Raw genomic sequence first — 23,013 nt, 5'->3', positions numbered from 1 at the left:
AATAACTTCTTGGTATTTTTTAGAAATTGGGTGGGATAAAAACATACTTGTGACTAGGAAATACTTCACCATCTAACTGAAGGAAGAAAACCATAACACTTAGATCATAACTTAAATTATTCTCTTGATGTGGAAACCATTCTAATTTTGTATGAAATATGAAGAAAACAGGGGAAGAAGAATAACTTTGTTAACCATGATGAAACCCAGCCAGTTGACAATATGCATATATTTGTATATTTTTAAACTACCTGTTTCATTGATGAATCACTGAAGCTTATGGAAAATGTCTCTGATATGTGGTTTTGGCTCTTTTGAACCTTTTGTACAGGCTGGCATATGGAAGGTTCAGTGAAGTTCATGACCTTATGTGTAATTTATTCTGTTCAAAGTATTTGCAAGCTCTATTGCAAATTGTGTTGTAGTTCAAATGATGTTTTTATGACATGGATGATGCATTATTGGGTGTAAAATCTGTGAATGATCTCTGTTCAAGAGGATGGGTGTGACAGACTTTGCTCTGACTACTCTGGCTGTTATGATCTCTGAGCAGGGTGGTTTAATTGCTTTTGTTTTGATACTAATTGAAAGCAATGAACTGCTATTCTGAGAAAATTATGAATTTTTCTCTTCTGCCGCTGTTTCTTGTTTGCTTGCAGTTTGCTCTTTCATTGAAGTGGGGTATCCTTTATTACTTTTTGATGAAGAACTTGGCTTTCTATACTTGTCTCACTGTCTCTTTGAAAGCAGAATGACAGTGTTTTGCATATCTGTTGTTGTTCTGTGGCAGATATGTAATACACTTTCCAGTCTTTGGCCAAAGAATGCATTAGCACAATAAATCCTGAGACATCAAGTGCAATTCTAAATTTTTTGTCATAGGTTTTACAACTCTGAGTCACTTTTTCACTTTTTCTCAATGTATTTGCAAAATTAATGTTGTACAGCTTCTCAGTTCTGATATGAACCTTAAAAAGCCCTTTTTTCAATGTTTTTCTTTGCCCAAGAGAGACCTTTTCAGTTTTGCTTTACTTCTAGATTCATTAAACTTCCCTTAACAGACCTCCTTACCCAAAAATACCTAACAGAAATAAATATCATTTTCTGCTTAAATAAGAATAAATACATGCCTCTGTAAACATTTCTTTCAGGTCTTTTTCTCTGTATTGATTGGAGCTTTCAGTATTGGACAGACTGCTCCAAGCATAGAGGCATTTGCAAGTGCAAGAGGAGCTGCCTACACCATCTTTAACATAATAGACAATGTGAGTATCATTGCCCTCACTATAATTTCAAAACTTCTCTTGAAGGTAAGAGACCCTTCTTTTTAAAGACAGGAACTAAATTCACACAGAAGCTTAATGGAAAAATTTTGTAAGTATTCTTGCATGAGCATATCAGCACTGTAGCAATGTAGCAGTGAGGGAGCAAAACATTGTGTCACTTAGATCTTTCAGAAACCTCACCTAAATTATTTAAAAAACCTGTTTAACATTTCTGCAGAATAATGGTGCACTTAAGGACTTCTTTGTGAAAAAAAAATTTGTTTTTATTTTATTTTATTTTATTTTATTTTATTTTATTTTGCACAGGAACCTCAAATTGACAGCTATTCAGAGGCAGGTTACAAACCAGACCACATAAAAGGGAACTTGGAATTAATAAATGTTTACTTCAATTATCCATCCAGACCAGATGTTGAGGTACTGTAATTGAAACTTGCTATATATATTACAGTGGAACATATGGATCATATGTTGGGAAAAAATAATTAAAAATTCACATAAATGAATTTTTGTTGAAAATCTAACAGTTTCAGATCGATTTTTTAATGTATTTAAAACTACCATGTCATCACAGTGATTTTAGTTAGATTTATTTCCACCTTAGGTAAACATGTTAAGTTTCCTAAATAATTTTTTTGTCTAATGCCCTAGTTAGTGTGGCTATGCAAAAAACTATAAATGTACATTTCTATAAAAATAATGTTACAATCCTAACTCAAATGTTTGTGTATAGTAATAAAAATGAGCTAATAAGTTTTAAAATAATTGCAATGCAGCTCTGTTATGATTGTCTGAACCAGGAAAAAAAGAAAGCAGTTTCAGCAAGGACTTGCTGTTTATGGAATAGAGATCAGAATCTGTATTTGTCTAGACAGAGAAGAAGTTTTCTTTTTAAAGCACTGTCATGTATTTGCAATCTTTATGCAGTGATGATAGACAACATATCAATGATTCCTGAAAATATTTCCATGGGAAGTATCTTTGCATTAAGTAATTTTCCTTCCTTACCTTGAAGGAAAATCCCTGACCTTGATAAAGTGACCTTTCTTAATTTTGGTAGGCAGCAAGGAAATTTACTCAGCTTTTAACCATGAATTTTACATAACTTCCCTGTAGTTAGTATATGATGAATTAAAGAAAAAGGTGAGGCAACATAACACAGAAATTTTTCATTGTATTGTTTTTGTATTTTCTGTTAGTTATGGATAGTGTAATACCATTATTTTGTCATATGAACTGGTTCATGAGACAGGTAATTGAGAAGTGTGTTGTATGATACATTGATACTGAGCCAATTGTGATGTAATTGTAAGGAAAAATAAGCTGAAGTCATCAGTAATGCAAATTGAAATCCACATGTTTAAAAATTTTTTCTACAAAATTCTGCTAGAAATATAAAAGTTATTTCATTCTAGTCTTTCACATTTACCTTGACATTTCTAAATACTGTTATGTTTTTGACCAACCTTCTCATATGGACAGATACTGAAGGGCTTGAATCTCAAGATTAATTCTGGCCAGACAGTGGCCCTGGTTGGTGGCAGTGGCTGTGGGAAAAGCACAACTGTTCAGCTCATCCAGAGATTTTATGATCCCAAGGAAGGCACGGTAAGACACCTCAAGTGAGATGACTGCTCTGCACATTGTGTGTTGAAAGTCTAGTTCCAGCCTCGCTGCTCTTGTCAATTTTCCAGTGACATGGTGAAGCGTCCCCTGAAATGGCACATGCTGGCATGGAGAGAGAGGTTCCTTGTTCAAAACAAGCAGTAGACAGTTTTTTCTGCTCTCTTTTGTTTAGGTTACCATCGATGGGCAGGACATTAAGAGCTTAAACATACGGTATCTGCGGGAGGTTATTGGCGTGGTGAATCAGGAGCCCGTGCTCTTCGCCACTACTATTGCAGAAAACATTCGCTATGGCCGTGAGGATGTCACCATGGAGGAGATTGAAAAAGCCACCAAGGAGGCAAATGCCTATGACTTCATCATGAAGCTGCCCAATGTAAGCAGATTAGCTCTTCTGATGCAATAATTTCTTCTAAAACTTCTTGTGCCAAATGATTCCTCAGAAGGAATGCTTGTTAAGACAGGAAGCTATCCTGGACCTGTGAATATGCAGAGCTATGCAGACCTTCCTCATAACTTTAGATAATAATGTTCATTTTATATCTTCAGGCAATGATTTGGCTGTCATTTGAAGAACTACCAGAATTCCAGGAACACAAATGATTAGTCAGGTGTATCCAGTAGGTGTTTATTCCTGTAGAGAAAGGAGGAGATGTTATCAGCATCTCTGGCATTGCTGACATCTATAGTGGAAGGACTGTGACACTGAGTCTTTTCAATACATGTGTTTGTCTTGTAGAAGTTTGAAACTGTGGTTGGAGAAAGAGGGGCACAGCTCAGTGGAGGCCAGAAGCAAAGAATAGCAATTGCCAGAGCTTTGGTTCGCAATCCTAAAATTCTTCTGCTTGATGAGGCAACATCAGCTTTGGATACTGAGAGTGAATCAATTGTGCAGGCAGCACTGGACAAGGTCAGTAGAGTTTTAGAATGAAGCATGTAAGTAGGAGCCTAATATTTACTTCTTTCCTGGACTTTTGTTGAAAATAGAGACACATAAAAACAAAAAATGTAAACTTTAATCTGGCAAATATTCTTTGTACAGAATATTTGCGGGCATTACAGAGAGAAATCCTACTCCAAATTAGAAGATGGAATAATATTTTCTGCCTTTTTAAGCTTAAATCAACATTTTCTTGGTGTAAATACCATCCTCATCCATTATCTGTCTTACAGCCGTTCGTATTGTTGTCAGTCACCTGTCCTTGCTGAGCCTCATGAGATTCCCCTGGGCCTGCTCCTCAGGACTGTCAGAGACCTCCTGAATGCCAGCCCTTCCCTCAAGTCAATAAACTGCACTGCTCAGCTTGATGTCACCCTGAACTTGCTGAGTGTGCACTCAATCCCATTTACCAGTATCAGTCATGACGATATTGAATAGTATGGGTCCCAGTAGGAGGGACCTCTTGAGGGACATCACTGAAGATGAATTCCATCCAACTTCCAACAGAATTCCACTGCTTGGGATCATTGCTTTCATTATTTAAACTAAAATTTGCTTGATCACTTTAAAACAGCCTCATAATTAAAATGACAAGCTGTGATGTTTGGAATATTAAGTGTATTATGCTTATGAATATCCAAAGAAAGGTACTTAGTTGAAATACAATTCATATGAAATTTTAGAAAACTTTGTTTTTATTGTAGTCACTTGAGTTAGCAATGACTTACAGCTTAAAACACTGTTATCTTTAAAAGTGAGTGTAAAATATTTTCTAGTGTTTCTGAGTATAAATTCTCCATGGATTTTATAGTTTAAGTGGGCAACTCTGGGCCTAAATATAAAAATCATAGCATTTTAAACATTTTAGTGTTTGTAACATTCTGAAATTCTATATATTGAGATTTTTTTTAGATGATTTTTGATCAAATATGATGTATTTATGTGCCACAGTGAATGATGATCTCTAATATTAAATTTCAATCTTTAAAATATATTTCTCTTTTAGGGAACCCATTTTTAGATTTTTTTTTTAAAGTTATATTTTTCTGTGAACCATTTTAATGTTTCTTTTAGTTCCTACTCAATTCTGCCATGAAGATGAGCAGTTTTTGCATTTACCTGTAAATTCTGACATTAACTATTGCTGTTTTCAGGCAAGGGAAGGACGCACCACGGTGGTGGTAGCTCATCGACTGTCAACAGTCCGGAATGCAGATGTGATTGCTGTCTTTGAAGGTGGAGTTATCAAAGAGCTGGGCAACCATGCTGAATTGCTTGAGAAAAAGGGAATCTACTACAAACTTGTTAACATGCAGGTACTTCTATCTCTAGCTGTTGCCTCATTTCCTTTTTTTTTTCCGCCCACCCATAGTTATTTTAGCAGAAGTATGGGAAATTCTGCAGCATATTTTGATAACAGCAAAAGACTCATGTGCTTTCAAAGATGAGTAATAATGAGAGAGAACACTAGTTTGGCTACAAGACCTGTTCAAACCCAGGATAGTACATTTTTAATCCTCTAGGTATTTAAACTTAAAAGATGATTTTATGTTTTCTTTTTATGCAATTAGTGCAGAGCAGATAACTACAGTAGTTTGGTATTCAATTGGTTGTTCTTAGTCTGATGAAAGGTAAAATACAGTAGCTGACTCTGGAGGAATGCAGCATTTTAAGCTGTTTAGTTATAATTCTTCATACTGAATTCCTTTCTAAAGAAAAAAAGAAGTGTTGGAATAGAAGAAAAAAATAAAAATAATTCAGCTGTGCCAAGAGCAAAAATGTGTTCTTAACTTATACAGACAGAAAAAAAGAGATTGCAAATTTTAATAAATTTTTGAAATGTGTTAGCTATTAAATGAAGACCAAGACACTTTGATACTTTCATCCCCATGTCCCACGTGACCATTAGGTTAATTAGGTTATAGCAGATTTTCATTGTAGCCTTTGTTTTACTGCATAACCTCTACGTGCATTAAAGAAACTGAAACTGCCATCTCAGTATGTCACACTGAAGACGTTAATCAGACCAATTAAAATATTTCTTCATAGGAGAATGCAATTGGTTACCTTAGATTCAAAGTAACTTTGTATCCAAACAAATGCAAATATGGAGAAAATGAGGAAATATAAAATGGAAAAAAAATTGAAAAACAATAAAAAAAGAAAATTAAAAATTGAAAGCAAGTAAAAAGAGATATTTTAATAGTAATGCAAAAAGCAGTAAGAAATTTAAAAAATGGAAAAAACAAAACACAAGTTGAAGGCAACTTTGAATCCAGTTGCTATCAAAAACCTCAGGATGGGTAGAGATTTATTCATTCTCTCAAAGAGACTGGCAAAAGTGCCACTAAGGGTAAAGCTCTTCTCCAGGCTGCTCTAATTTTTCAGACAAAATGTCTTTTTGACTTGTTTCCTCCTGAACTTCCTTATTCCATTTAAAGTCAAGAATTTAGTGTGTTTTCCAGTAAAGACAGTAATGTTGTATCACTTCATAAATAAACTGTATATTCCCCAAGAATTAATTCTAAAAGATTCCAAGGGGAGTGCAAAGGGCTTACTCTCAATTTAAAATTTTTGTTTAATTTATTAAAAAATAGAGTGGCTACTCTCTGTCTTCTACTTACTATAAGAATTTTCATGAGATGCAAAACTCATATACGACTAAAGCTCTGAAGATAGAGCTCTAATAATTATACAGATATTCATACCTCCTTAAGGCATTATATGTTGTTCCCCAATATCTCTTTTAACTGAAACAAAGTTACTTTTACTTTGACTACCTCATAATTTTGAAAGTTTGAAGGAATATGTGCATGCTTAATCTTAGCATCATGCTCTTCCCACTTTTAGTCAATAGAAGCTGAAGTTCCATCATCAGAAAATTATGAGTATGTACCTGCATCATCAGAAAATTATGAGAATTTACATAGTGTCAAAAGCAGTGAATCTGAACCAGACTCTGAAGAATCCTTAACCAGAGGATTGAGAAGACGATCAACTCGGAGAAGCATGAAAAAGCCAGGAGAGCAGAATGATAGTCCTGATGAGGAAAAATCTTCACCTGTAAGTGTCTTTGCTGAGCTGTTCGTGAACTTAATTCCTCTAAACAAAGTTTGTTAAATTCATTCTCCTGCTGAAAAAAGGTACAAAAAGACATAAGAATTGAAAATACTAAATCGCCTTTGACTGATAATATTCATTACCTTGTTTTCTACTTTCACCATAAATGATAATAGAAATAAAATGGCAATATAACAAAGATGATGAATTTGTTATTGAAAGTAAATTTCCCTTAAAAGAAACATATTACATATATTTATGTACCATACATAAGCTATACAGGTTAAATATTCATTTTTGGATAACAAACAAAATATTTAGCCCAACATAACAACTTACAACAAAAATTGCAACCCCCTCCCCAAATATTATTACATTCATATTTACAGCAACTGTTTTACTGGTATTAATTGCTTCATGAACAATTACTTGAATTAATCAAGCCATGGAGTACTCACTGTAATATGCCCAGAATAAATAGTTCAGTCATCACTGACCAATACCAAAGTATTCAGCAACAAAAATTACATGGATAAACTAATATAAAAAGAAAAGTGCTATAAATATCGTGTACAGATCTCTCTCATGTTAGAACAAAAAAAAAGTACAATAATTTATTCATGTTGTTAAAAATTATACAATTTTGCTCCCTCTGAACAGATTCTGATAGTAGGAAATTGATTATTAATCTCTCCTTTTCTCTGTATTTTGCCAAATACATTGATGTTTGTCCTAATGCAATTCACGTTTTTTAGGCTGAAGAACTACCTCCAGCTTCATTTCTAAAAATTATGAAGTTGAACAAAACTGAATGGCCATACTTTGTAGTTGGAACCTTGTGTGCAATTATCAATGGAGCTTTACAACCTGCATTTGCAGTCATATTTTCTGAAATTATTGGGGTAAGTTGGAATAAAATAAGCAAAAAATTATAAGCCCACAATATTTATTTTAAATAAAATTAACTTAAAACAATCACTAATGCTGAAGAGTGGATGAAGCATTCTTGCAAAAATCTGAAAAATTTTATGACACAAAATGCTAAAAATCTTGCTACAACCTGACATATGCTTGTTATGCATTAAATATTATGTAATGTATGATCAAATTTCATATGAATGCAATTGACTACCAAAAAAAGTTACTGAGAAAGATGAGAGTATTTTAAATTGTTAGCTAATTTTATAAAACTTTCTTTCAAATTTTATATTATAGATTTTTACAGAGACTGACAAGGAAGCCTTAAGAAAACAGAGCAACTTATATTCACTGCTGTTTTTAGTACTTGGAATCATTTCCTTTTTTACTTTCTTTTTTCAGGTATGTTTTAATATTTTAACCTTATTTTAATTGTTCATCGTGTTTTACAAATCTGAAATATACTAAAAATTTGCATCTTCATAAAATGTCTCCAACTCAAACCAGAACCTATATTTATGGTTCTAGATATGTCTTGTGCTGAAACTTTTTTGACCTAGAGCTGCTTGAGTTTAAGAGTGTTTTGAATCTATTCAGACCTCTTAACTTTAGAAATTCCCATCTTGTTCATCAGTCACACACTTCTCAGCACGAAACTCTGGATTTTCTCACTCATTTTCCATTGTCAGCTAACAGGCAACCTCTCCAGTCCTCACATTCTACCACCCTCGGCTCACCTCAAGCCCTCCTATTTGAATCTGTTAGGAATTGAAAATCTATCCATCTCCTGCCTTTGTTCTCCAACTTGTTACTTCCCTCACCCTTGTCCAAGGGAACATCCTATATTTCTCCTGTGGGAGACTCCCAGGCCCAGTTTGTCAGGTAACACTCATCACACTGATATTCACTTTCTCCTGCTGAAATACTAAGGGTTGAACCTGATACAACAGTGCCACTTAAAAAGAAAAAAAGATCATAATCATAGTAAATATTTTCATATATAGTCCATTTTATAATTTAGGAGTATATTGGTATATTTTTATCTGTTAAGTGAGCCCACAGGGTGAAATAATACCATGCTTGGGACAGCAGCATAAACAGCCTCTTGCAGAAACCTGGTTTGTTTTTGGAATTGTCTCATTGCACAAGCAAAAAGGGCCTTGAGTATGGAAGGCTGAGTAGTACAGGGCTGTGATAGGTTTGCTCAGTTTAGAAATGTTCGGGTAAAGTTTTTAAATTTGACTGTTGCATTTGACTGAACCCATGTTGCCTTAAAAGGCCTTTAATCTAAAATGAATGACCTAAATGTTACTTGTTAAAATCTGACTTACATTGACTTGGACAAATGAAGTCAAAGGGTTGGTTGGTAACCTTCTCCTTAAAGCATGCTGGTGAAGCAGTGCAGGCAAATATTGCTATACTCCCTATATTTTTTTTCATTAACAGTATTTGAATATAAGTACTGTGAACCTACTAGAATTTATGTATATTAAACCTGGTTTTACATTTGCTTTCTGCAAACAGGACAGCAATATTTTTTATTTTGACATTATAGAGGCAATTTGTCTAAAATATGTATTGAATAAACACAAACAGTGTAATACTATACTAAGCATTGTACTTTCTCTCAAACAGGGTTTCGCATTTGGCAAAGCTGGAGAAATTCTTACAATGAGGCTTCGATTCATGGCATTTAAAGCAATGCTTAGACAGGTAAATATAATGAATATTTTCATTTCCAGTGTTTTAAAAAGAATTTATGGTATTGGTATAAAATAACTGGATTCTACATCACTGTATCATACAGAAAAGATTGTTTAAATCAGACTAGAAACCAATTTGATTAATTACATGTGGTTATGCAAAGTGTCCTTAGAGGGAGAGTCTTAAATCAGCACAAGAGCTTTTTATGTGCTCCTTGCACAGACTTAGTTTTACAGCCAAGTTACAAGGGCCTGACAAGTTGATGTGCACCAGCAGTTTCCCATTGACTGGTCATTTGCCTGCTTTGCTTTCTTTGGGGCCTCTCTCCCCTAAAGAAATGCAACACAACTTACACTGTAACTCTTACTACAAATGTCTGATTTGAATTGTGAGATGTACAGATATGTGGGTTTATATATTTATTTGAAATCTCGATACAAGCCCCCAAATCTCTAGTTGTTGCTTGTTAATGCAACATTAAGATTGTGTATTGAAAAGTAAAGCCACTTTCAGAGAGTTAAAATATAAATAGAATGTAATGTTGTTAATTCTAAATTGGCTTAATTGTGCATGATTTCAAGATCAGTATTTTAGATTTTGAAATACAAAATATGATAGTTATGGAAGTTTATGTCTTGCACATAAAGCTAAGTGTAGACACAGAATTTGATTCATGTGAACATAACTATTTTCAATGTGACAGAAAACCGTTGAAGTCTGAAAAATCACGATTTATTGATCAGCCATACTAAAAATCTAATGAAAAGGCAATCTTACAATTGAGTCTTGAGGTCACAAAGGCCTGTAATGCATTACTAGGACTTCATTCAATGCATACTACACCTGACAGTTTAAATCAGATATTTGGTGAATAAATCACAAACTGTGTACCCCATCCAAACAATTAACTTTGATCAGATAGATAGAACAAGTTGATTTTTCCTTTGGTTGGGTTCGGGTTTGTTTTGGTTTTGTTGTTGTTGTTGGTTTGTTGGTGTCTCATAGCTTAAATAAGCTAAATAAGCCTCTTCAATATGGGAAGAAACAAAGCAAGGAATACTTTGGTTACTTTGTAACCTGAAAATGCTTTACATTTAACCCCTCCGCAAACAGCTTTGCACCCATGAGGGAGTGTAACCAAAGAGTCCTCTCCTCCAAGCAGATTCAGTGAAGGAGCAGCAGTGAGGGAGGGTAAATTTTACTTTTGGAATCTCTCAGCTGCTCCCCTTCCTTCTCAGCAGTGACAATGAATACATCAGTGATTCACAAGATTTCACTTCTTTCTAAATATATTCAATGTGCAGTGATGGAATTAAACTTATTTAAATACGTAGAACTGAGGCACTGCCACTTACCAGATTTACTTAGCAGTTTATTTGAAATGTCCAAAATCTGGTCTTAAAAATAATTTTTCTTGTTGTAGGATATGGCCTGGTTTGATAATCCTAAAAATAGCACTGGAGCATTAACTACAAGACTTGCTAATGATGCCTCTCAAGTGAAAGGAGTAAGTAAAATTTTGTGTTAGAAGTTTTCCTGTTTGGTTTGGCATGTAATGAAGTTGCAGCTTGGTTTTGACTAGCTGGATACCAGTCTTGATTTTGAAAACTAAAATATACTATAAAATAATTTTTATATTATTTATTTTATATATAAAATATACTATTATACCAGCTATTGGTATATATATAATAATTATATATATACCAATAGCTGTTAGAGAATGCACTGATGCACTTTATGAAAATTATGGTAATATATATATTTACAGACTAATTTCCAAACAAATTTTTCCAAAAAATAAACTATTTTGCTGTATTGTGATCTTTATTATTTAACGAATCTATTGGGAATCTCCTATCTAAGAAGTCTTTTTAAAGAGGTCTTATTCACTTAAAGACATGCAAATAAATTTATTCAGTTTACAATCTCCTGCTATTTTTTTGGTTGCACAGATTTCTTATTAAAAAAAAAATTTTTAATTCCAGCAATTGATTTTCATTTCTCAGTTACATGATGGAGATTCTTTATAAGTAAATTCTATGCTTTCAGGGTTATGTAATATCAAGGTAAAGTACACTGAATGTAATAATCTGTGTATGCTTAAGTAAATTTTTACTGCTACATGAAGTTATATGCTTGGGTTTTTTTCTAAACTGAAGGATTCTGAAGTACTTTTGGCTTTATTTCAATAGGAAAAGTTAAATATTTAATTTTCTTTCTTATTGGACTCTGTGTGATGACTTGTAAAGCTAGCTCCGTGATCTAAAAAATTTGACAGATTTTAATGTTTAGACGTAAATGTGAGTAAGTGATGAGGGTAAAGCTTATTCAGTTTCAAGAGCAGAATTTAGAAATTGCAGAGTAAATTGAAGTAATCAGAATATGGGGAAAGAAGATATAAATATGATCTAGATAACTTTTTACAAAAGCATTTAAAAACCTGCCATTTTAAAAAATAGCAAAACTGAGTTAAGACTTTCTAAGCAGTGCTTTGAGAATCAGGAATTTTATTGGTGAATATGCTTTTCTTATTTAAAATGCAGTTATGTTGGTAAGAAATGCCTTTTTTTCTTTCCCCAGGCAACTGGTGTCAGACTGGCATTAATTGCACAAAACATAGCCAACCTGGGGACTGGAATTATTATATCATTGGTTTATGGCTGGCAGCTGACCCTGCTGCTTTTAGCTGTTGTGCCCATCATTGCAGTGGCAGGAATGATTGAAATGAAGATGTTGGCTGGGCACGCTAAGAAAGATAAACGAGAGCTGGAAGCTGCAGGAAAGGTGGGTCAGGAGAAATTAATCTGTTTCTGTATAATGTATCATGTTTACCAAAGCATTGTTAATGGATGTATGACTTCTGAGCTCAGAACATTTCACAACAGGCAAGCTCCAAAGACAGCCAGGTACACAGCCAGGTACACCAGCAGACCTACAGAGCATCACACCTCTTCAATAACAATTGAAGACTTATGGTATTAACCATTTTGTAGTTAAATGTTGGAATGTGCTAAAGACAATTCAGGCATATTCTCTTCTCATTCCTTTTCTAGACATCTTTGTTTTCCTTATTTTGCAACCACTCTCATTTTTGGCGCTTTTTTTTCCCATCATCCCCTTTTGGCATGCCATCTATCTTATGTTTATTACACTGCTTTTTGTTTTTCTCTTTCCTTCTTCATCTTATTAATGTTTGCAGTGATAATATGTATATATCCACTGGTTTCTGTTTGCCATTCCTTTGTTTCTTGAGTGGAAGAGAAAGATGAGAACAGAAAAGCAAGAAGGCTAGACTCTTGTTTAACAAATTAAATGAAGGCATTTAATGTCACTTCATTCCAAAAATCCTTTGGGGACAGAACAACTATTTCATCACTTTCCAGATGCTGCTTTCTTCAAGGTAAAGCCTTTCTAAAATCTCTTCTTATGTCCTACTCTTTTGAAAAGTTGCTGAAAAGAAAATCATTTATCTACGGTCATGCAATTCCATTCCTTTCCTTTCAACTGCGTACATTTCTTCTGCTTCTCTCTGAGGGATGAGCACTTATTTTGTTTTGTTGTAAGATGTGATAGAAAATAGTTGACAATTTTTAGAATAAGCACTAAAGGCTTTCTTAATGCAGCATATCGTGAATAATTAGCACAGGTGTTACAAATATTTCTGATTTCTTTTTTCAAAACTGAAAAAAAAATATTTTCTTTTCATAGTAGTGTTAGTTTTCCTTCTCAAGGCCACCTAAGCAAGCACTGGACTACAGGCATTTTATTTAATTCTCATTTTTAAAAAAATATGGGAGTTTTTTTGGTAAAAATAGTGTTCCCCCTGCAAAATTCACTTTCTGCAAGGAGTTGCTGAGCTTAGGTTACTAAAAAAACTTACTTTATGGTCTTAATTAAACTAAAATTACATTAAATGTATACAATAGCAAAATGCATTGAAGACTTGAGAGTCTTTTGGAGAATCATCAAGTCTGGAAGGGACCTTAAAGGTCATCAAGTCCAACCATCAAGGCAGCATCACCATGGTGACCCCTAAAGCAAATCCCCAAGCGCCACATCCATCTCTCGAGCACTTGCAGAGACAGTGACTCCACCACCTACCTGGGAAATCCATTTGAATGCCTGACCAACCTAACAGTGATTTCTTTTTTTTTTAATATCTAATCTGAATCTCCCCTGGAACATTTGTGTCTACAAATGACTCAAGTCTAAAGAATCTGCAAGCTAAAAGATTGTATTCAGGGCAAATATTTACTGCTGAGACTTCAAGCTCTAAGGCACCTCAATAACCTGGACATTTTGATTGTAGCCCAAATTCTGCAGACTGGAAGTTGAATGCTAATACGCCATTTTTCATGTTGAGTACCTTCTCTATATTTGTTATTGCTGTCTAATGGTTTTTCACCATTTTTTTTGTAGAACATTAAAGAAGTCTTATCAGAAAATTCTGAGCATTGTAAGAAAATCTCATTCCTAAAAAGAAAAATGTAAAATGCTTATTTTTATATCAACAGTCTATGATTTTAACAACCAGTATAAAATATAAAATTGTATTCCAACAGAATCTTCTAGTAATTTAGAATAGAGAATTGCAGCATACTTAATTTTTGATTACAAAAACCATTTGTTTTTCCATTGCAGATTGCTACAGAAGCAATAGAAAATATTAGAACTGTTGTTAGCTTGACCCGAGAAAGAAAATTTGAGTTGATGTATGGAGAACATCTGATTGTGCCATACAGGTAGAGTAAAATAACTAAGCTAAAAAACATCGGTAATAAATTGCAAACATTTACTTCCACAATAATAGATTTTTTTAATATTGTGTATGATTTGATGTATAATTTAATTATCTCAGAATTAATATCAATACTTTGCATATTTGTATTGACAAATGCAACCACCACCAGTCGACATTTTTTAAAAAAATTATTTAATTAATTTTCTGTTATAATATTGGTATCTTCTATTAAAATGTTACTTGGTTTGGAAAAATGTTGGTTTTAAGTGAGCTTTCAAAGTGGTCTAATCTATATTTCCATCTGATTTGTTGGATATTTAATTAAAACTATTTTAATGTAAATTGAATATTACATTAGGCCACTTTTTAAAGTTTTTGTGTTAGTAAGACTGAAAACATTTGAATAATTACCTGCTGGTTTGGGGCTGAAAAGAAATTAATATAAGTCTGTTTGGATTAAATCAAAATTTAAAAGTCTTAAAGTAAAAAACGAAATAGATCCTATGAATTAAAGTTTTATTTGTTCCAGACTGGGCTGTTTCCTTTTCAGACATCTACGAGAAAAGTAAAGAAAATGAAAGTATATGTACACAGATATAATGGGAAAGAAGCAGGGTGCCACTAACACATCTACCATAATAAATGAGTGGTTAGAGCACAGTACAGGACATAAAAGATATTACTTAGCTTTTTTCCCAGGCTGCTGGCTTTTGAGTTCATATCTCGTGATTTGCAGAACAATTTCTAACCATCCCCAGGATTGGCATTGATGGGGTAGCTCCAAGATTTTCATCTTTCCGTTGTTCTAGTATAAATAAGAACTTATTGCCCTACAAGAGAGAAGTGTTTTTAGTTAATGTTTCAGTGTATGTAAACTTTACATTCATAAGAGTATCAATTGAAGTCAACTGTGTACTAGGATGTCAGTATGACTGCACACTTTGATGAAAATATGCATTCTTTCTGTACAGAAATTCTGTGAAGAAAGCACATATATTTGGCTTTTGTTTTGCCCTTTCACAAGCAATGATGTTCTTTACCTATGCTGGCTGTTTCCGGTTTGGTGCCTACCTAGTGGTAAATGATCTCATGGAGTTTAAACATGTATTTTTGTAAGTATCTCTCTTACAATCCCTTTTCTGTCTGTTCAGAAAAATTATTTAAGAGCAACAGTTCAATACATGGGCTATGGAAACAAGTATGATAGACTGAGATTCTACCAGTGTGGGTATCAGTGACCTGAATGCCCAAGAAAGTCAACCATACTGATTTTTTGTTGCCAACCTAATGAAAGATAGTTAACACAGCTCATTTTGACCAGAAGATGTTAGAAAGTGTCTGCATTCCATCTACTAGCTGAACATCTCTAGCCAGCTGAGTGAATTTTTTGATAGATTTGAAAGGGAAGGTTTGAGCAAAAACCGTGTGAGCCCTTCTATATGGTTCAAACAGAGAATAAAACAGATCACTTCATGTAGCTCTGAAGAAAAAAGACAAAGTTCATAAAAATGAATCTTTTTTACTTTGCCTTAAAACAGGCTAAGAAGTTTCATGTGCCAAATAGCTGTTCTTGGTGATGATTTATTTTCTATGGTGTGTGGCAGTAAGTAATAGCTGAAGACAACAGGTTTTTAAACTATTCTAATGTAGCCTATAAATTACATAAAATTCCATAAAATGACGTAAAGGTCATCAAAAACTAATAAAAGCATAGTTTTCAACCTTTATCAGTATTGTAAATCCTGCAATTTTTTCCAGCAGAGACGTGGTAGGAAATTAAATCTTTATTGTCACCTTGTTACAAGCTTGATTTCTTATTTTCATCAGTGCCTTAAAAAGTGATCACTAACTCCCAAAGGTTGTTAAACCCTAGAGAGGAAACCACAGTGAGGATGGAGCAGCATTAGAGTAACAATCATGCCATCCATTGATCCCTTTCTTCACAGCCCCAGCTAACACTTAGTATACTAACTAGAATAAAAGAAACTAAATAAATTACTAATATGTAATGAAAACAGTGAATTTGGAATGCAGGCATGTTCATCTCATTTCGTTAAAAGAAGGTAAAAAGACATTTCTGGAGCTAAATTAATAATTAAAGCAATAATAGTTGATTGCTACTTCATTCTTTCTAAATTTAGCCCTCTTTTTTCTCTGAGTAAAAGTTGACTGCAGCCACATTTCCACTGTTCTTTTCTTCATGATATTTTTTCCCTGATTTCTTTATAGAGTGTTTTCAGCTGTTGTATTTGGTGCAATGGCACTAGGACAAACCAGTTCTTTTGCTCCAGACTATGCCAAAGCCAAGATATCAGCAGCCCACTTGTTTCAGCTGTTTGAAAGAGTGCCCTCAATAGACAGTTACAGTGAGGAAGGAGACAAGCCTGTGAGTAAGCCATGAGTTCTGGGCGATACTATTTACTGGTGACATGGACAGCCCTCTCCTCGCTCTCTTCAAACTGATTCTTCCTCTCCTTCTGATTACATCCTTATCGCAATGCATCTTCAGCACTGTCTGAACAAAATATGGACCAAGTTCCCTATTTTTAGTCCAGCTTTTGTACATAGAGTCAAAAGGGTATTTGTTTTGAAAATATCTATTGACTTCTGGAGGGGTGGGGATACTTCTGCAATTCTGTTCTAATCATCTGTGAAATTGTCTTAAAGATGTAACAGTGATAATATTTTCATTATAGGAAACATTTGAGGGAAACATAACAATCAAAGATGTGGCATTTAACTACCCAAACCGACCAGAGGTCAAAATCCTTCAAGGGTTGAATCTAAAAGTAGAAAAGGGACAAACTCTGGCTCTTGTTGGCAGCAGTGGCTGTGGAAAGAGCACTGTTGTTCAGCTGCTGGAGAGATTTTATGACCCACTCGATGGAGAAATGGTAAGTTTCTTTGCAAGAACATGTCAACAGGTTAAGTGAGGGTGTTCTTCATTGGTTTTCTGTGATTTTATAAGTACAATAGGTATTTCTAGTTTTATTTTTAGGTATTTTTAAGTGACTCATTGGGTCTCCTTAATGAAACTAGATGTATGTAAGTCCCAGTTTCCCACATCACAATTACTGATCCACAGTCTCATTATGGCTTTAAATTCAGGACAAATTTCTTGAGGTTTTTATAATAAGAGCAGTTTAAAAACTAATATGTATCTACTTCTGTATAATCTAGTAATAGAATTTTCCATCTATGTTCTTTCAAAAAAAGGTGAACATTGACAAAAGTATTTTTTTCATTATTTTTTCCTTGTCAGGAATATCTTTAAGAGTATGCCTGCTTATTAAGTGATAGATTGTAAATGCTTTCAGTAATATTGGTTTAAAATGTAGGGTTTCCTATGCTATTCATTCAGCAACTTTACAATTTTTTTTCACATAGTGGTAACTGTTAATTACTGTTGCTCTTTGGTGTAAATGTGCTCAGAGGGTTTAGAAGAATTTTAGACAAGTCTCTGCAGAGATACTCACAAAGCATAAAATTATAATTAAATGAAGCCTAGATACAATGGAAAAGATTTTTTTGAGGTTAAAAGTGCCCCAAAAGGTTCAATGTAGCAAAGTGATGTGTAGAAAGAGGCAGCATAGGTGCCTCAAAAGTGTGTTTAACAAAATGCAACTTCCTTCCCAGTGTTTCTGACCTTGTGTCCATGAATAACCAACAACAGTTTATTGAAAGGTAAAGCACAGACCTTTGCCATAGAAACCACAAAAGTCTTGGACTAATTCTCAAGCTGAGTTGTATTGTGAACTGAGTGAAAGGGGTTTGGCTTAAAGCAGAAACTGTCAGAACAGCTGTTCACAAAAGTTCCCTCATTTTGCGTCAGGTTTATTATAACACCTTTGCCATTGAAGACACAGATATATTAGCTGAAAATTGACTGTGCTAGCACTAGCTGTGGAGTTCATAGTATAATCTCCTCCAACAGCCCTACTATGAAGGGGGCAATTCTTCATAGCAACCACCCAGCTGATCATGTTACCCAGCACAGAGCCTAAGTGCTGCACTGGGTCACTCTAGTGGAGATTTAACAGCCCTTTTAATGTCCTGGTTATTAGTGTCCAAGGCAACCGTGTAATTATGAAGCTGATACATTAAAAAAATTAAAATTCTATATTTATTTAATAAAAAATGATAACAATTCAGCAGGCATATTTAGCAGAAGTGTGAGAGAGTTGCCAATAAAGAAAACTGGCTGCAAATTACATATTAAGGAAGTAAATTTCTTCTTTATAGATGCAAAATAGAGGAAAATTTTCCTGCTGAAGAAACAATTGAAAGAACTTTACCCAAAGTTCTTTGAATTTGCTTCAGCGTATCCTATCTTCCACTGTCTTCAAAATCCTAATTAAATATTGAAGTCAAGAAAAGGACTGAGGCAGCATTCACTTCTATTAATTAGAAAATTTTGGAACACAGACAAGAAGGAGGGGAAGGGATTAAGTGGGCTTGCAATTGGTAAGAAAGAGCTAAGGAAAGAGCTGCAATTGCACAACTGCTGTGTGTGAATTTTACTGTAAGTCTCAAATTTATATATAGCCATGTGACTAAAATTTAAAATGTTTGCTTTCTCAGTTTTTTGATGGCAAAACTGCAAAGGCTCTGAATATCCAGTGGCTGAGGGCTCAGATTGGTATTGTCTCACAAGAGCCAATCCTGTTTGACTTCACTATTGCTGAAAACATCGCCTACGGAGACAACAGCCGGCAGGTGTCCTTCGAGGAAATTGTCAGTGCAGCAAAACAAGCCAATATCCATTCCTTCATTGACTCACTGCCAGATGTAAGTTATTCCCTTTCTTTCCTTCTCAGAACTGGATGTGAACTTAAGTGGCAGGGGAAAACTGTCTGGTTATAATTAGCTGGGGTACAATAAATCTCTGAGATGAAAATAAATCTGAAACATTTTTAAAAATATTTTCCTTACTTAGTTCTGTTTAGCATATTTATTTTCACTCTGGGAAATTCCATTGTCAGGTGGAGAGTGGAACTTTTAAGATCTCAGGGAAGAAGACACAGTTATAACTAACTGAGAGCTGCTACTAAGGGGTGGGGGTTTTAAAGTTGAACATTTTTTTTAAGCTCCTGTCTTTCTTAAGTATATGTAAAAGACTCTGCTAGACTGATGAGTTTATGCTTTCTTCCAGTTATACCTAGCCAGAATTTGAATTTTAAGTATTCCTGTGATCTGAAAATTACTAAGAATTTTTCATCTATATGCATGAGACAAACACATAATACTATAAGACTGAGTATCTTGGGTCCGATGAAAGGTCTGCCATGCACAAAATCTTGTCCTTATGCAGTGACCAGGAAGATGTAATTACAAGTATTCAGGCTAAAAATTTAATCACATTTCCCCTGAATACTCGTCTCACTTTGATTTTTCAGAGTTTGAACCCCAATATTGTCACAGACTTCACTGACCTTTGGTGTTGTGTTGTCTGGTTGAGAATAACATTGTCATTCCAACCTCAGAGTGGCTTGTTGCTTTGAATTCATTAAACACTTGATGTTATAAAGGGGTCTACCAGTAAAAGATCAATAGATTGGTGACAGATAGAAATTCTGGTCTAGAATTTCAAAGCTACTGGTGTGGAATATTCAGATTATGGGAGGCTGGTATCAGAGTTGATGTGCTCCAACTTAAATCCAAACTGATTTTCACTCACAGCCTGAACTTAATATGTTTTTTCCAGAAATACAATACCCGTGTAGGGGACAAGGGGACGCAGCTTTCTGGTGGCCAGAAGCAGCGGATCGCTATTGCCCGGGCCCTCGTGCGCAGGCCCCAGATTCTGCTTCTGGATGAAGCTACTTCTGCCTTGGACACAGAAAGTGAAAAGGTAACTTAAGTCCCAGCCAGGGATCTGGAATCTAAACTTTTTTTGGATTACGATTACTGTTTTTACTCCCACAGTTTAAAACCAAAAGCTGGAAATATGGCGTCTTGTGCAAATTACGTATTTAGGCAAATAATAGGCAAATATAAATGTCTTACCCCTCCTTGGGGGGAAAAATAGTATTTTTTACATCTGTATGACAGTAGGCAGATTGAAGTTGCTATGAAGAATGCATTCCTTAGCCTAGAAATCTTCAGGCTTCAGCTGAGAAAGTGCTATCAAAATTGACACACAAACTACAGAAGCCAAAAAAATTGAGGATGGTGCCAGAGAACATTGTTGTTTTTTTTTTTTTCTGTGAAACTGTGATATGTGGCTTTCTTAAGTTTTCTTCCTTCGCCCATTGCTCTCTGGTCCTTGCTACATGTTCATGGCTAAAATGAAAATTTTAGGTAAAAATTGCTAAAACATTCACTTTATTTTAAGGCCAAAACTGTAATCTTGATACTACAGAAGTACAATCCAGCTGAAGAAAATGAACAGAGTCTGCAAAAATACTTACCATTAATGAGGCAAATATTATATAATATATTATAATCTGGAAAGTTAGGATTTCTACTAAATTTTGATCAATTGTAGACATGAAAAATGAGTTTTAAGGGGAAAATGCCATTAAATAATTCCATGATTTATTGTTTTCTTGATTATATACCAGTTAGGTATTTAAATTTAACCTCTTACTTTACTCTGCATTGATAACCATAAGGAATAAATGCAAGAAAGCAGGGATTGTTTTTAATATCTTCTGGCAGTGATAGCTTTAAGAAAATGTGATTCATGAGACTCCCTGTGAAATCATGAGAACTAGTATGATAGCAGCTGGCCCAAGAATATAGACTTCCATATATAATTAATCAATCATGAAAGGAAGCTGTGGAGGTCCCCAATTAAACCTCTTCACACAAAGGCCAATACTGATCTCAAATTTAGATGACTTTATGCTGTGTCTGGTAGAGTACTTGAAAATCTCAAGGAGATTCAGTATAGATGTTTTTGTCCCTGTTCCAGTGCTTAATTATCCTTGCAGTGAATCCTTTTTATATCCAGTCAGATCTCCTACAATTTAAAACCATTTTCTTTTTTTCTCCCGCCATGCATCTCAGTAATGAGCCTGGTTCCTTCTAATTCTCTTAACTATCACAGCATTATCCACTCTAACAGTCTGAACTCTGCCAAGAAACAGGCTAATTCTAAATCAAGAAGCTTGAGCAACATATATTCCCTTTCCTTCACTGCCATGTTCAAGCTTACAGATGGCAGCGGAGGTGTATGTCCCGGCAGCTGCCAGAAGAGCTCACCTCCTGGTTTGTTCCTTGTGCAGATTGTCCAGGAGGCGCTGGATAAGGCTCGGGAAGGTCGCACGTGCATCGTGATTGCGCACCGCCTCTCCACCATCCAGAACGCCGACAAGATCGCCGTCATCCAGAACGGCAGGGTCATCGAGCAGGGCACCCACCAGCAGCTGCTGGCTGAAAAAGGCGCCTACTATTCCCTGGTCAATGTTCAAAGTGGGTAATGCACCATCTCAACTCAAGGCAGTATTTATCTCTGAATTGTCACTGTGGCTACTTTTGTCATCGTAATTATTTCAATATCAACATTCAGTCCTGATACTTTTGGTTTTCTTCATTCCTTTCATACGCTATACAAACCCAAGAAATACTAAGTAAATGTGTACCATTTTCTCTGGTTTTCATTATTCAAAGCTCTTTTTTATGTGGCCAAAGCAGATGTCCATGGCACTCATGAAAGTAGAAGCATGCTAAGCCAAATGTAATTATTATTAGCTTGCTTTGAACTCTTTCAAAAATCACACTAATTAGGTGTGAGCAACTTGGAAATATTTTCATGCTCATTAAAAACAGTTTTGCTCTTGTCAGAAATAAACCTCAAGCCTTATCCTCGCTGTGCCTGTGTAAGACAGTCAGTCCTGGCCTATTAGGCTTGTTACCATGTTATGAGAATTTGCAGGTCCGCTGAAGCTTGATGCCAGGTGTCTCCTGTTATGATGAGGAGTTTTAGTAAAGGCCTTGAAAATATGGGGACAGGCTGAAAACAAAGGTCCCAGAACTGTAAGTACCTTACTGATGGTTAGTTGCTGATCACTGGAGAGTTGCAACCTTAAGAGATGGAAAAAGACTGCTTGAAATGAAACAGAAATTAAACAATGGATAAGGAAAAAACCCAAGGCCATAACTGATGGACGAGACAAGGCATCTGCTACAGCCTGGGAAAGTACTCTCTGCAAGACTCTCAAAGTCCTCGGAGTCAGAGGTCAAGGACTAAGAGGCTCTCTAAACACTGCAATGTTTTATACAAGGTGAAAATCCTGGATTTGGACTTGGAAGAGGGGGAAGAAAAGCTTCCTTTTCAGTGTTGACATCCTTGGTTGAAGAGCTCTTGAACCTGAGCACTGCCATGACTGAGACCCTCAAGGGCTGTAACCATCGGTCCTGAATTCCTGCCATGGGCTCTGGAATATTGTATATTATTTGCAAATATAGGATGGCTGTTAAGGGAATAACTGCTTCGAACTGCTTCGAACATGTTGGCATTTGTCTCTAAATGCTACTAAAAAGTAAAAATGTATTTTGTTAGTGAGTATTTATGCAGTAAAGTTTTGTTTTTAAGTTTAAAACTGTCTTGATTAATCAATCGTCTGCACTTCCGTCATAGAATTTCTCATCCCCTGAGATTTATTCATATGGTCTGTCATACCCACACCCAGATATTTACTCACACAGAACCAGTCTGTAGCCAGATAGGCCATATCATTTAGGCTCAAGCATGTACTAATTACACTCTACAGAATGTTGATTGATGCAGT

General features: G+C 35.0%; 1 protein-coding gene across 2 annotated transcripts in view; it reads left to right on the top strand.

The window, feature by feature from the left end:
* Window positions 1–22,835, top strand: part of ABCB1 (ATP binding cassette subfamily B member 1) — a 48,565-nt gene extending 25,730 nt beyond the window's left edge. For both annotated transcript variants that reach the window (XM_064704225.1, XM_064704226.1), the window contains exons 11-29: window positions 1,152–1,265; window positions 1,593–1,703; window positions 2,769–2,894; window positions 3,085–3,288; window positions 3,652–3,822; window positions 5,007–5,168; window positions 6,703–6,915; window positions 7,668–7,814; window positions 8,128–8,232; window positions 9,466–9,543; window positions 10,958–11,041; window positions 12,118–12,321; window positions 14,179–14,279; window positions 15,250–15,390; window positions 16,508–16,664; window positions 16,975–17,172; window positions 18,860–19,066; window positions 19,983–20,129; window positions 21,508–22,835. In XM_064704225.1, coding sequence (XP_064560295.1) covers window positions 1,152–1,265; window positions 1,593–1,703; window positions 2,769–2,894; window positions 3,085–3,288; window positions 3,652–3,822; window positions 5,007–5,168; window positions 6,703–6,915; window positions 7,668–7,814; window positions 8,128–8,232; window positions 9,466–9,543; window positions 10,958–11,041; window positions 12,118–12,321; window positions 14,179–14,279; window positions 15,250–15,390; window positions 16,508–16,664; window positions 16,975–17,172; window positions 18,860–19,066; window positions 19,983–20,129; window positions 21,508–21,702 — 2,865 coding nt within the window. In that variant the 3' untranslated portion in view covers window positions 21,703–22,835. The remainder of the gene's footprint in view (window positions 1–1,151; window positions 1,266–1,592; window positions 1,704–2,768; window positions 2,895–3,084; window positions 3,289–3,651; window positions 3,823–5,006; window positions 5,169–6,702; window positions 6,916–7,667; window positions 7,815–8,127; window positions 8,233–9,465; window positions 9,544–10,957; window positions 11,042–12,117; window positions 12,322–14,178; window positions 14,280–15,249; window positions 15,391–16,507; window positions 16,665–16,974; window positions 17,173–18,859; window positions 19,067–19,982; window positions 20,130–21,507) is intronic.
* The last annotated feature ends 178 nt before the right edge of the window (window positions 22,836–23,013 follow it).

The sequence above is a fragment of the Zonotrichia leucophrys genome, chromosome 2 (assembly GCF_028769735.1).
Source record: "Zonotrichia leucophrys gambelii isolate GWCS_2022_RI chromosome 2, RI_Zleu_2.0, whole genome shotgun sequence".
In the NCBI taxonomy this organism is placed as follows: Eukaryota; Metazoa; Chordata; class Aves; order Passeriformes; family Passerellidae; genus Zonotrichia; species Zonotrichia leucophrys.
The sequence above is the reverse complement of the archived record's forward strand: the minus strand, read 5'-3'. Positions and strand labels throughout refer to the sequence as shown.